This window comes from Miscanthus floridulus, unplaced genomic scaffold (assembly GCF_019320115.1).
Source record: "Miscanthus floridulus cultivar M001 unplaced genomic scaffold, ASM1932011v1 fs_569_1_2, whole genome shotgun sequence".
In the NCBI taxonomy this organism is placed as follows: Eukaryota; Viridiplantae; Streptophyta; class Magnoliopsida; order Poales; family Poaceae; genus Miscanthus; species Miscanthus floridulus.
The window spans coordinates 46,657-60,000 of NW_027096946.1; the positions used below are offsets into that span (position 1 = coordinate 46,657).

General features: G+C 43.9%; 2 protein-coding genes across 4 annotated transcripts; one reads left to right on the forward strand and one right to left on the reverse strand.

Moving 5' to 3' along the window:
• Window positions 1-335: 335 nt before the first annotated feature.
• LOC136532278 (molybdopterin biosynthesis protein CNX1-like) lies at window positions 336-5,199 on the forward strand. The gene is made up of 13 exons (XM_066524885.1): window positions 336-976; window positions 1,107-1,233; window positions 1,308-1,438; window positions 1,670-1,771; window positions 1,854-1,937; window positions 2,038-2,265; window positions 2,507-2,694; window positions 2,781-2,885; window positions 2,984-3,307; window positions 3,706-3,863; window positions 3,958-4,064; window positions 4,307-4,363; window positions 4,465-5,199. The coding sequence occupies exons 1-13, from the start codon at window positions 821-823 to the stop codon at window positions 4,678-4,680; spliced, it is 1,983 nt and encodes a 660-aa protein (XP_066380982.1). The 5' UTR covers window positions 336-820; the 3' UTR covers window positions 4,681-5,199.
• A 293-nt stretch (window positions 5,200-5,492) lies between these two features.
• On the reverse strand, window positions 5,493-13,178 carry LOC136532277 (uncharacterized). Of its 3 annotated transcripts, XM_066524883.1 has the most exons (15): window positions 12,761-13,177; window positions 12,281-12,323; window positions 11,318-11,419; window positions 11,153-11,182; window positions 10,977-11,069; window positions 10,028-10,383; window positions 9,799-9,948; window positions 9,514-9,708; window positions 8,865-8,939; window positions 8,683-8,746; window positions 8,331-8,612; window positions 7,468-8,257; window positions 7,328-7,384; window positions 6,635-6,703; window positions 5,493-6,048 (listed from the first exon to the last, which is right to left on the reverse strand). In XM_066524883.1, exons 1-15 carry the CDS (start codon window positions 13,115-13,117, stop codon window positions 6,006-6,008), a joined length of 2,706 nt encoding a protein of 901 aa, XP_066380980.1. In that variant the 5' UTR covers window positions 13,118-13,177; the 3' UTR covers window positions 5,493-6,005. The 3 variants fall into 3 exon arrangements, with proteins under 3 accessions (XP_066380980.1, XP_066380979.1, XP_066380981.1); XM_066524882.1 differs by having other exon boundaries at window positions 11,153-11,419; window positions 12,761-13,178; XM_066524884.1 differs by lacking the exon at window positions 11,318-11,419.
• Between the last annotated feature and the right edge of the window lie 166 nt (window positions 13,179-13,344).

The window sequence follows — 13,344 nt, forward strand, 5'->3', positions numbered from 1 at the left end:
GGTCATGGTGAGGCCAAGAGCTCAACTCACTCTTCCGTCTGATCCGATGCCGTTGGGCATCTCGGCGATTCGCAATAGCTCACCTCTTCGTCAGCGGACGTGGCGCGTCGCTTGTTGCTTCTCAAAGGCAACGCCACCTACCTGCCTGCCTGCCTCTGCGCCGTGCGTCCCGTCCGTGCGTGCCCTCCGAATCTCCGATAGAGACCGCGCGTGTGCCAACCAGGCCGGAAGCAACTCGCGCGGAAAGAGACGCGGGAGGCGGCGCAGGCCGATCATTGTTAACCTTAATCCACCCATCCCATCCGCACGATCCGCCTCGGCCGATTGGTGGCTGTTGCGAGCTGGCGCGGAGCCGGAGGGCGGCGGCTTTGGTGGTGGCCTGGTGGGAGCACCAGGAACCTTCGTCATCCATCACCGAGGCACCCACGAGGCGAAGTCTCGTTTGCCCGGCGAAAGGGTGAACCGTGGCCAAACGCAGTTCCCTCTTTCAGAGGCCCGTCTCTTCCCAGAAACCAACGTGGTTTTGACGCCGCGAGTCGGAGTCGGAGGCCGGCCGGGCGGCGCCGACGCCCTGCCCTGGCCCTCCTCCACCAGCTCTCGGCTCCCGGCACCGCAGTGGTCAGACGTCACGCCACACGCGACAGGCGAGCCCTCGATTCAATTTTAAAAAGAGCAGCGCAAAGCGCACCACCGAGTCAGCCGAGAGCCCGAGACAGACAGATAGACACAGAGCCCTCGCCCGCCGCTGCCGGGGCGGACGAGCCGTGGGAAATTGAAGCGGAGGAGGAGAGGAAAAAAAAAGGAGACGAGGGAGTGAGAGATGCTGCAGGTGGAGGAGGCGCTGGCGGCGGTGCTGTCCGCGGCGGCGGGCCACGCGGCGCCGCGCGCCGTGCCGCTGCACGACGCGCTCGGGCTCGTCCTCGCGGAGGACGTCCGCGCGCCCGACCCGCTCCCTCCCTTCCGCGCCTCCATCAAGGTCAGCTCGCACGGCCTTCCCTTGCTTCCTTCCCATCCGCAACCCCTCCTCCTCTCTTCGCCGTCCGTTCCGTCCCGTTCCGCCGATATCGGACTACTGACGAAAACCGTCGGCCCCCTTCCCCTTTCAGGATGGATACGCCGTCGTTGCCGCCGACGGGCCAGGGGAGTACCCGGTGGTCACGGAGTCGAGGGCGGGCTACGACGCCCTCGGCGTGGTCGTCGCCCCCGGCACGGTCGCCTACGTCACCACCGGAGGTGAGGCCGCGCCTCCGCCTTGTCCCTTTGCGTGTCCTGGCCGGCTGAGCGATAGACTGTGGTTGCTGGCGCAGGGCCGATTCCCGATGGCGCCGACTCCGTCGTGCAAGTGGAGGACACCGAACAGGTCCCCGTCGGAGCGGATGGGGCCATGAGGGTTAGGATTCTGGCGCGGGCCGCCGAGGGGCAGGACATCCGCAATGTGGTATGCAAAGTCTGCTCACTGCACGGTGACTAGAGTTTCTGACTGCAGTGTGCTAGGATTCCGTTGTTGGAAGCAACCACCTTCCTGCAGTCATCCACCCTGCTCAGCAGTGTATACAGTTCTTCTCCAGAGAACTCGACACTGTTCAATTTACTGTGGAATTCACTTGCTTTTGCACATTGCTTAAATGTAAGTTGCACTTGCTGATTTAGTAATTCAAATAACGGACAGGGATGTGACATAGAGAAGGATTCGATAGTGCTTAACTCTGGCGAGCATATAGGTCCTGCAGAAATTGGGCTACTTGCAACAGTGGGTGTAACCACTGTCAAGGTGAATTACACTTCCAGTTAGCGTGGTTCATTATACAAAAGAACAACAATTGCAATGCAGCATTCTGAATTTGCAATTGCAGATGTACCCTCGACCAACCATCGCTGTATTCTCCACAGGGGATGAGCTAGTGCAGCCAGCCACTGCCACCCTCAGTCGTGGTCAGGTTATTTCTGCTCTTCCATGATGTTTGCATCCTTCACTCTTCTTTGCGTTTGGTATTCTCAGAAATGAATGATCCTCCCTTCTTGAAACTAAAATTGCAGATTCGTGATTCCAACCGAGCCATGCTTCTAGCTGCTGCTGTTCAGCAGAAATGCAAAGTGGTTGACCTGGGTATTGCAGAAGACACTGAAGAAAGTCTCAAGGAGCATATGGATGCAGCTTTGCGTTCTGATGCTGATATAATCATTACTTCTGGTGGTATTTCCATGGGCGACAGAGATCTTGTCAAACCCTGCCTGGCAAAGATGGGTAAAATTCACTTTGAGAAGGTACCTTTGAAACCGTTTGATGCTTTCAAAGATCTATTCTGTACCATCTAGTTATTAGGCAGTACATAATCAACAGCCAGGGATACAGATTAAACATTTCATTTTACGATCTGGTTCTTTTCATGTCTTCTCACCTATTAGACCTGTTATCTTTGGAGAAATAATCCTTCTGAACTCAACATCGTGATCCTTGTCCTTTCTCAGAATGATTTTAATAGTTCACTGCTTGTATCATATACAGATCAGGATGAAACCAGGAAAGCCATTAACATTCGCTGAGATCACCACACAAGACACGTCAAAGCCATCTAAAACAGTCCTTGCATTTGGTTTGCCTGGAAATCCAGTGAGCTGTATGGTTTGCTTCAATCTTTTTGTTGTTCCTGCAATTCGTCTCCTCTGTGGCTGGTCAAATCCTAATCTGCAAAGGTAGTAATCCTCGTTGCTATGATTGTTGTCAGTTTTGTTGTCACCTTACACTATTCAGCATATTTCTTATAAGTCTATATCCACAGGGTGCATGTACGCCTATCACATCCTTTAAGAGCAGACCCACATCGTACAGAGTTTCACCGTGCAGTAATTAGATGGGTGGTTGATGATGGATCTGGTCGACCTGGGTAAGAGCTATATTATAACTCATGCTATTTTACAACAATGTATTTGGTATTTTGACACCAGGCAATGTTAACATTTATTTGTTATGGGCTTGTGGCAGTTTTGTTGCTGAGAGCACTGGCCATCAGGCTAGTAGCCGCCTCCTTAGTATGAAATCGGCTAATGCTCTGCTGGAAGTACCATCGACTGGACAGATGTTGGCAGCTGGGACATCTATCCAAGCTATAATTATTTCAGACATAATAACTTCTCCTTCAGATAAACTGCCTTCTCCTTCAAATCCACATTCATCTCATTTTGGTCCATCTGCAAAAAGTATCTCTGCAGATGTTTCTCAGATTGCATCTTCACAGGACGGTGAAGTTAAAGTTGCAATTCTGACTGTAAGTGACACTGTTTCATCAGGTGTTGGCCCTGATAGGAGGTACTTATCTAAGCTGGTCACCTTTTTCTTCGTAATGCCCAATAGAAATGCCATAGGCCATAGCCATACTATTGCTTGTGATTTATGTTTATAGTATGTCGAAAAGAACCAAATTTTAAAGTGCATGCACCCTGATACACCTATTTGCCTTGAGCTGCAAATGGGTCACTTCATGGTGCAAAATGAAAGAGTCTGATTACTGGTTTTCTTGACATAAGATAGTGATGAAGTCCAGTAACAACTCCACGTTTCACATATTTTTTATTTGCTCTAGAGATCAAAGCAGTTTATTAGTATATATTTCGTTCTACTTCTTTGTGGTGCACACCACACATTTTTAGAAGTTAAAAGCAACTTATACCAGTTTTATTTCTTCTCTCTTTCGATGGTACCTGTAGTGGCCCAAGAGCTGTATCTGTAGTGAATTCTTCATCAGAAAAACTGGGTGGTGCAACTGTGGTTGCCACTGCAGTTGTTCCTGATGAAGTGGACAAGATCAAGGGCATTCTGGTACAATGGAGTGATATTGACCATGTTAACCTCATTCTGACATTAGGTAACATGATCTTATTCTTCAGGTTAATAGTGTTGCACATTACTTGTTTCCTACTCACATGAGCTACTTATTGGTGATGATGCACATCATGCAGGAGGAACTGGCTTCACACCCCGAGATGTCACACCAGAAGCAACAAAATCGGTGATACAGAAAGAAGCGCCTGGTCTCACATTTGTTATGCTTCAAGAAAGTTTGAAGGTAATGGTGGCATCTGTTACATCTTACATATGCTGAATGTTTTGCATTTTTAGATCACGAGCTGAATGTTTGCACGGATGAATGACTGATAAAAGCTAGCCATACAAATCGAAACAGTTATCCATTACAGTTGAATGTTTCAAATTCTTAAGAAACATTATAGTTAATCGTTCTCTGGTGAACTTCGCTTGTAATGAGATCTTATTATCTGTACTTGCTCTGAACTGTTCTTTGTGGCGCAGGTTACACCATTCGCAATGCTATCCCGGGCCACAGCTGGAATCAGAGGATCGACACTTGTACGTACTAATACTCTCACAACAACAAAAAAAGGTATTGGTCAATTTCTTGCATCTGGACCTCCTAATCGCTGATCATGGGTGTTTGTAATGTTTTCCAGATAATCAACATGCCTGGCAACCCAAATGCTGTGGCGGAGTGCCTGGAAGCACTCCTCCCGGCGCTCAAGCATGCCCTGAAACAGATCAAGGGTGACAAGAGGGAGAAGCACCCTCGTCACACCCCACACGCCACCGCAGCGCCTGTGGACCAGTGGGAGCGGAGCTTCAGAGCCGCATCAGCTGGTAGTGGCAGGGGGTGCTCGTGCGATCCCTGAGGCTGTCTCCAAGACCCATTGCGGAATCCAAACCCAAAATGGATCTCCAACACAATACCTATAGTCTCCAATAGAGTACCTATATGAAAAACTCATTTTGAATGCTATGAGAGGCATAACCCAAATCTAAGTATCCTCTCTTCTGGAGATCCATTTGCAGAAAAAAGGTTGTCTTTTGGGTTTTGTTGGAGAAGACAAAAAAAAATAAGTATTGAACCATTTGCCTGTAGCGTTATTCAAAGGACGAATGAGTCTGTATTTTGGGTCACGGTTATTGGAGATAGTAGCGGTTATTGGAGATAGTCTCAGGACCCTGATCGACTGTGAGATACCCATTAGAGTGGGTAGGAGACCGCTGTTCCTCCGTGCTCCAGGCACCCCGTCCAGCTTGATGTGAAGTTTTGATCTTGTTTGTCGTGATGTTATATGAATATGCTGGAGTCCAGCTTGATAACTAGCTGTTGATCGCGAACTTCTTTCACTGCGCTCCAAATAATGTACAATATGGTTCCAGTTTCATTGACTGGCCGTTGATGTTTTGGCTTCACCTGTTGCTGCGCGCGGTTTCTTTTCCTTTTCATGGCGGCAATTCGTGTGGCGTCTTGCCATAACAGCCTTACCTTGCTAGAAAGAAATATTCAGAGAACGGGAATTGATTTAGACATAAATAGGATGATTGGTTTAAGGAATGAGTTAGTCTACTATTTTCTTACTCTTTACTTTTTTTTTGTTTATGAAATGGAATGAGTTGATCCATCATTACCCCATTCATCACAAGCTAATAATTAATACTAATATGAGGAATGGAGCTATTTTACCAAATTTCAGGAATGGACTCAATGACCTTATCTAGAATATAGTGATCATTCAAACCAAACATCCTAAAAATGTACAAGCCACTGTTTCAGCAAGTGTAAGTTTGTGAGAAACGCTGGCTGGCCCTGAATTCAGAACAAGACCGCCTTGATCTAGCCGAGCTTCAGTCCGCCAAACAGGTTGCGCAATACTATATTTTAGCACGAGGTGAAGGAGAAGAGACATATCCCAAAGCTGTGATGTTGCTGTTGACTGTTGAGATGGATGTCCAGCGCAGGCGGGAGAAGTTGCAGGATTGGAATGCTATAGCTTTATAGTATGACCTCGTGGGTTTCACAGATCGGATCTCTCGCATCGACAAAGGAAGGGTAGCTGCTGGGTAGGCCAACGAAACAGACAATCAGATGGTGTATGCTAGATCAGATGCTGGAGACGTATGGCTGCCTTAGTGCCCTGGAGGCTGTCTTCGGTTATTTCAGAGGAATGCCTAGGCATAATGTCCATGTCTTCTATCTCCTTTTGACCTGAGTTTTCGATCTCGACCGCCTCTTCCTGCAATGAGTAGACACAGTTAAGTGTAACTCAGTTACTGTACAAGTTCGCCAACAAATAGAGGATTCCAGATTTAAAGGAATCAGCTGGTGCAGACAATTGAGGATCCCAGATTTGAAGAAATCAGCAGTTTCCGTCCAGAATACCCAAGAGTCCAAGATAAGTACAGTTGAATCTAAAACAACTGAACTGAAAATTTTCCTGCAGGCTACAAAATTTACGATGTGCAATTTTGAGCTTACCCAGGACAAATTGTGCAGAAAATGTCTATGATTTCTCAAGATGACACGGAAGTTTTCTGGGATTACTATAAAATATCACATTTCATAAACAAGGTTCCTAGTAAGATCGGAACAATGTTTTTTTTATAAAAATGTGCTGTCAAGATACCTAAGATTCGATTTTATTCTTAAATTCCTTACTACTTGTTTTGTTTGCAGCTAAGCTAATTTCCCATAATCAGCCACAGCAAGATTGATAGCTAATCTAATTTCTATCCTAAATCTGAAAGCAAATAGAAACTCATGATGAACCATCAGCACAAGTAATAGTATAATGGCGAAGGAATAACTGATTAATCTCTTACCTGTCAGCAGATGAATAAGGCGAATGCCTGCGGTGAGAATGCTTGCTATGTGGAGACCGCGAAATTCGTCTAGAGATGAAACATAATACTAAATGGGTAAGTTTAAGGATAAGAGGTATATGAACCTGATGTTTCTTCACGCAGAAGATACCTGCACGCTCATATCAAATTCACAAAGTGTACAATAAACAATTTCTATGTGATTCAACAACTTGCCATCGCATATCCAATAAAGAAGAGCAGTGCGTTCAAATTAGTACTCCCTCCGTTCCAAATTATAAGCCGCTTTGACTTTTTTGGTACATCTATTTTGCTATGCATCTAGATAAAATAATGTCTACATACATAGCAAAATGGATAAACCAAAAAAGTCAAAACGACCTTATAATTTGGAACGGAGGGAGTATATAGCAGAAACCCGCATTACCAGTTACCACCTTAACATGAACATGAACCCCATTCTTTAATGAGTAGAGCTGAAGACAAGAACATCTAGAATGGATCACTCTATTCATAATAAAAAGCATAAAAAAGCTAGTGATGTATTCTTTTAATCTAGCTGACTAGAACAACTTATGCCAACCATAAACATATTTATCTGTATGAATACTGGGGCTATCTAAATTCAAAATTCTCTCAATCCAAGAATAATTCCTAGCATAGTATTATAGAGAAAGGGCATGAATAGGGTACCTGTTTCTAGATTTTGGGGGTGAAGGTGACATGCTGGTTCTATGGGAATGATACTTTCTGCAGCAGAAAATGGTAATGAACTACTCACCAGAACAGGAGTGAAACTAATACATGCGAAATATCGTTATGAGTGATGGTACCTCTTTTTCACACTATCAGAAGGCTCGTCACTCGAAACACTCCCTCGAACATGTGAGCTCTCCTTTCTAGTACGACTTCTCCCCCTCGGTGATCGTGACCGTGAACTTCTATTGTTATGACTTGTCATCTGCCTGGATATGTCGTCGTTTTCATATTTTCCTTTTCCCCCTCTTCTCTCAGTAGTATCTCTGTGTCTCTCTCTATCCATTGGAAAATCCTTCCGATCTCCCTTTGCACCATCATGCTTAGAGTTACCTCTGGAATGTGGCTCCCTTGTATCGGATTCATGCTTTGCAGCCCTACCAGAACCTTTTCCCTCCTTGAAGCTACTCCTTTTGTCAATACTTCCATACATGCTGTATTTGTCATCGTTATTATATTTTTCTGCTCTAGAATATTCGAGTTCTTTTGTATGATCAGTCTTCACCTCATTAACAAAGTCTTCTTTGCTGCTTTTTTCTAAATGCCTGTGACTGCTTTCCAAATCATTGTGCTTTTCAGCATTATTGCCAGAAGAGGTTTTTCTGTTTTGGATATCTACCTCTGCATACCTATGTGCCTTCTCATCCATTCTGTCAACTGCACCCTTCGACTCAGTATGAGTTTTGGCCTTGAAACGAAACTCTCCATTCTCTGTATCACGAATATGCTTTTGTCCAGGATCTGCATTTGCACTCCTTCGGAAGTTTTGGTTATTAGATTTAAGATCTTCCCCTGATGGAGCACTTCCAAGTGAAGAATTCTGTTCATTATGATTCCCATTTCTCTTTCCAAGAATGCTTTTATCACCTAAAATTGTATCATGCATCTAAGTTAATAATTCTGGAAAGCAATACGACGTGAGTATTTGGTTGCAGCTTACCTTCAGTATTTACAGCACCAGCATTAGCTTTAGAAGATAAATTTGATATTGGTATCTTATCCTTGCCATCAGCGTCAGCATTGTCGTCATCGCCATCATCATCATCTGAATCATAATTAGCCAGGCCAACAAGAGCACCTTTAGGGGAGCTTAACCCAGCACTATCTTTATGATCAGTGCTATTGGTTGACTTAGCAGGGAGAACAACTTTAGCCGAGGTCTTGGTTCTTGATCCTCCCAGACCAGGCTCCTTTGATCCGAAAACACCAGTGGGTTCATTGGCTGCACCAGAGGCAATAGTCAGCAAAGTAAAATGTCTATTTAATATTATAATTCATCCAAATTCACTCACATTCAGCAGAGTCATCTTCATTCAGAACTTTTGTTGCGATCTCATCAAAAAGATCATCAGTAACCTGCCAGTGATGAAAAAAAGGGTAAGAAATCGAACACTCAGAAATAACCTTGCACCTCTTGGACAGATACATACAATAATGTAAACAGTAAACATGATGATCAAGTAAAGAATAAAACCTTCAAAAGGACTTCAGTCAACACACGCTTAATTTCCTTGTTGATCGCTGCCATTCGAGCTGCTTCAATTTCATCCTGCAAATGATTTATGTATGAGCATAATAATTTAAATAAGGACCATGTTGATACTCAAGTTGAAAATGTCCAGGAAAAAAATGTCAACATGCTGTTCAACGACATGTTCTACTTATTCTGCAATGCAAGAAAATAGCAAAGTTTATTCTTGTTTCAATCAGTGCTGTTGCTCATGATAGGTTTTCCAATAACTGGCATATGGACACAGCATCTCTGTACGACATAAATGAGTCACTGTATAACAAGAGTTTACATGCCCTCAATATAGGTTTTTTAAAGCAAGCCTCCAGCTCTAGTCCAATAGTCCTACCTGCTGATATTATCTAGAAAGCTAGTTGACTACTATTAACAATGATATTAAATTTTTTCCGTATCTTCATTTAGAGTTTAGAGTCCCCCCAGGCCCCAACACATGCACACACTATTAAGATTACTAACTTGGGCGTGTTAACCTCTCCTCATGTCCTCGAATATAAACTGGAAGGATGCTATTTGGTTGATCTCGTATGCAACATACAAAGACAGTATCAATAGTGTGACAGTTAAGAGCTGTAATTAAAATAGCAAATGGCACCTCATCATCTTCATCGTCTTCAGTGGATTTAGCCGAATCATTACTTTTGCTGTCACTTTGGTCAGGTCTTCCTATTGTTTGTTCTGCATCATTAGCTTCCATGGAATTTAAGTTTTCTGAGTATTGCGCTGAAGCACTCAGTGGTGCCGATTTTTTCTTTAAAAGTTCCTCCCGAAGCCAGTTAGGTACTGGACGCTGGTACAGAATGCAACAGGAACAGTTCAAAGTTAAACAATTGAAAAATTTGGGAAAGGAAGCGCATAGCAGGAAAAAGTGGAGGCATACTTTCTTTGATTTTTCTGCAACACTAAAAGGAGTGTTTGGATCTGTAGGGAACACTTCTGTTACACTACCAACACCAAATGCTGCAGGTGGGACATAACTAGAACTAGATGCTGCTCCAAAAAGTGGTGCAACATGCACAGAAGGATCCATCTGTAGGTTCAAAAGAGTATAATAGCTCGTGTAAGGGGACTTAACAGAATAAGTCAATAATTCAAACAGGTGTACAAACCTGTGCTGTTTGTGGTGGCACAGGAGCTCGAGGCAGGAACCCTACTGTAGCAGACGGAGCCCATGAATGTGTAGATGTTGCAGCTACATCATGATTAGATGCTAGTGTTGTAGCAGCTGGGATATTGGAATTGACATTTATATGTACTGCTAAATCAGGAGCTTTCCTACTGTTAAATTCCAAAGGTTGGTCACTTGGATCAACTGGCTGTTTTTCATGCCCAAAAGGAGGCTGTTCTGACAAGGGAACAACAGGCATACTAGGGGGAGCCTGTGGGAATCCACCTTGAACAGGCGAGGTGGTTGGAAATGACTGTGCTTGAGAGTTTGGATATTGAAGCATATTATTCCCATTACCTATTATTATTACATGGTAAAGTCAAAGTCAGAATTTTCTTTACAAAAAATATTACTCATCATGAGCATTGTAGTTTATGTAAGACAAACAAATGAGTTCAACTCTATATAGAAGAAAAGGATGAATGCTCAAATACATTGTAGAAGTGATCATTTAAAGAAATGTACATTTCTGCCCTTTATTTTACAGTAAAAGAACACCATTAATGAACTATATTGCACCAGTGAATTTTTTTCTTATTTTCAGCATTAAGGACTAATATGTGTCAACATATTAGTCAGTAATGAAGAGATTCGTCAACATCTCAATACATTTAACCACTAATATGTGTCTTCCCTCCTCCATTTGATAGAGGCAAACACAATAGATATAACCAATGGTGCTTCAAATGGGACGTAATGAGTACTCACAACAGGTACTGCTAACTAAGTATCACAGAGATAGGTTAAGTGTACCAGACTTTCTATTCTAAAATAAATGATGCCCTAGATTTAAAGTCTTTCCACAATTGAATCTGGCAACATACCCAAGAGTAACCAGCCTATTATTATTCAGGCTGCACAAACAAATTAAATTGCCAAGCAAGGCATACCTGGAGCAGAAGAATAATTATAAGATACCTCCTGCTCATAGGTGGACGGAAATGAACCAAAGTTCTTTGCTGGAGACACCATTGGACCTCTATCTGCAATATAATCTTCAGCTCCGTTCTGAAACTTACACACCCACAAGTAAAATATATAGATCAAGGGCAATAAGATACTTTACCTAATAAATGGTTTGTTTCTCTCTGTTGACCTGTCATTGGAAACGGCACATGATCATTACTTGATTGAGCTACTGGTGGGTGCAAAGGTTCTGTAACTTCTGTTTGCAGACCAGCTGGTTGCTGATACTGATCATGGTAACCATTATGATGACCTTCAGTTCTACCTGTGGATATGGCATGCTGTTGAATCTGGTGGTTTCCCGTGACAGATTTAGCAGCAACCCATGCCTTAGCCTTTGTAGCCCAATCTTCCTCATTGCCATGACCTTCCATTTTTTTTATTTTTAAGGAAATAGAGAAACTATCATCATAACTAACAATTGATTTATTGGTGAAAGAGATTTATTCTGCTTCAAAAGTCTCTCTAAAGTTGATTGTACTATAGTAAATCTTATGCTATGTTTAATAAAGTTTATATTTCATTGAGAGTAGCCTAAATGGATTTAACGACAAAGGCTCCCAAATGAACAACTGGTCCATTGATGAACAAGAAAACATTTTACTTTAGTAAAAACAAAGTATCGCACCAAAAATTACCAATAACTGATTATGTAAAGCACTCATAAGTGCTAAGAAAATAAAAGTGATGTCGAGAATACACAAAACCAATCAATTAATATTGATTTATCAACAAATAGTTCTCAACAGAATATTATACAGAAAGGGGATTACATGACAGTAAATGTGTTAGGCTTAATAATTTTAAAGGAAACATCTCATGCACAGTCACTAATACATCACAGATAGCGGTAGCACCCCAATCAAGTGGTGCAAAGAAATTTCCAACTAAGACTAAACTTTAATAACAACCAGTATTAACATGGCCATGATGGATATATATTTGCAGCTTCAGTAATGTGTTATACAGTAGCCAGAACCTATTGAGAACTTGTGTTTTCACGAACAAGGTTGAAATGCGTGTATAATATAACCTTTAGCCAAAAAAACTCCCATATCCATAAGCGTTAGGATAGGTCATAGGATGTTTAGTAGAAATGCCACAACATAGTGTATCAGTAATTCAGTATAAATACAAGCAATGACATCATGGTTATTATAAACTAAACTCAATGTGATTTGCAAAATTATATATGAAAGAAGCAGAGGTTCATATAATATTGGCAAACCTTGGTATCCATGATTCTGAGCCCATGAGTGATTGGTCCAAGCCTGCAAAATAAGCAACACCCAGCATTGAACTTTATGTTCCATGAAAGTTTAGAGCAAACAAGCAAATGAAGGTCACCTCACTCAAAGAAGAAAAGTTTAGATCCACATCAATAGTAACCGGTAAAGCCGCGGAAAATTGAAAGACTGATAGCAAAATCATTCCATCTACCGTTGTGTACAATCATATCAATGCCAAACTGTGCCCAGCCATTAAGCCATACCATGATTGAATTGTATGGAAACATAAGCTTACATCCGAATTACCACACGCCCATTGTGCTGGGCACTAGAAGTGAAACCCCCTTCCCATTAACCTAACACACAAAGCCACACCTACTCACAAACCCTAGTGCAAAACCAGCTACATATTGCCCCCCAAAAGGACGCCAATGCATCGCTAGCCATTCGAAACGCATACAAGGGTAAACCCAACGTACCTGCCCAGGCGGCGGAGGAGGGTAGCTAGGCGGCGGGTGCTGTCCGGCGCCGTGATGAGGGGGCCAGGGGTTCCCAGGCGGCGGGGGCGGCTGCTGCTGCATCGCCATGGGCAGGGGTGGCGGTTGGTACGCGTAGGGCTGCTGCTGCGGCGGCGGCGGATGGTTCTGGTGCTGCAGGTCGGGGGGCGGGCCCCACTGGTGGTGGTGCTGCGGAGGGTAGGGGTGTCCGGGGTGGGCAGGAGGGTACGGAGGTGGGGGCGCCGGGTACCAGTGGGCACTCGGGTGGGAGGGGTGAGGTGGCGGCGGCGGTGCATCGCCGGCGCCGGTGAAGCGTCGCTGGTGCTGGTACGCGTCCATGGAGGCGTACTGGCGGGGGCGGAGGCGGAGAGGCTTGGGCTTGGGCCTGTGGGGAGGGGGGAGGTGGATTTTTCGGGATAATTAACTTTTTACTATTATAACAATGGGCACCTCCTCACTTTAATAGCTGGCGATATGAATTTAGCACGCAACGAAAGAAGGAGATATAGAATTGCCACTTTTGCACTCGTGGCACGTCAGCGCGTCAGTCCAGATGGGATCCGAGG

What these genes read in the sequence shown, in the direction of transcription:
- LOC136532278 (XM_066524885.1), top strand. Translation starts at nt 821, where the DNA reads ATGCTGCAGGTGGAGGAGGCGCTGGCGGCGGTGCTGTCCGCGGCGGCG. An exon ending in TCAAATCCTAATCTGCAAAG is followed by an intron (nt 2,695 to 2,780) that starts GTAGTAATCCTC and finishes CTATATCCACAG; the next exon opens with GGTGCATGTACGCCTATCAC. An exon ending in GATGGATCTGGTCGACCTGG is followed by an intron (nt 2,886 to 2,983) that starts GTAAGAGCTATA and finishes GGCTTGTGGCAG; the next exon opens with TTTTGTTGCTGAGAGCACTG.
- LOC136532277 (XM_066524882.1), bottom strand. Translation starts at nt 13,117, where the DNA reads ATGGACGCGTACCAGCACCAGCGACGCTTCACCGGCGCCGGCGATGCA. An exon ending in CTCCTCCGCCGCCTGGGCAG is followed by an intron (nt 12,324 to 12,760) that starts GTACGTTGGGTT and finishes CTTATTTTGCAG; the next exon opens with GCTTGGACCAATCACTCATG. An exon ending in TGACTGAAGTCCTTTTGAAG is followed by an intron (nt 8,747 to 8,864) that starts GTTTTATTCTTT and finishes CATCACTGGCAG; the next exon opens with GTTACTGATGATCTTTTTGA.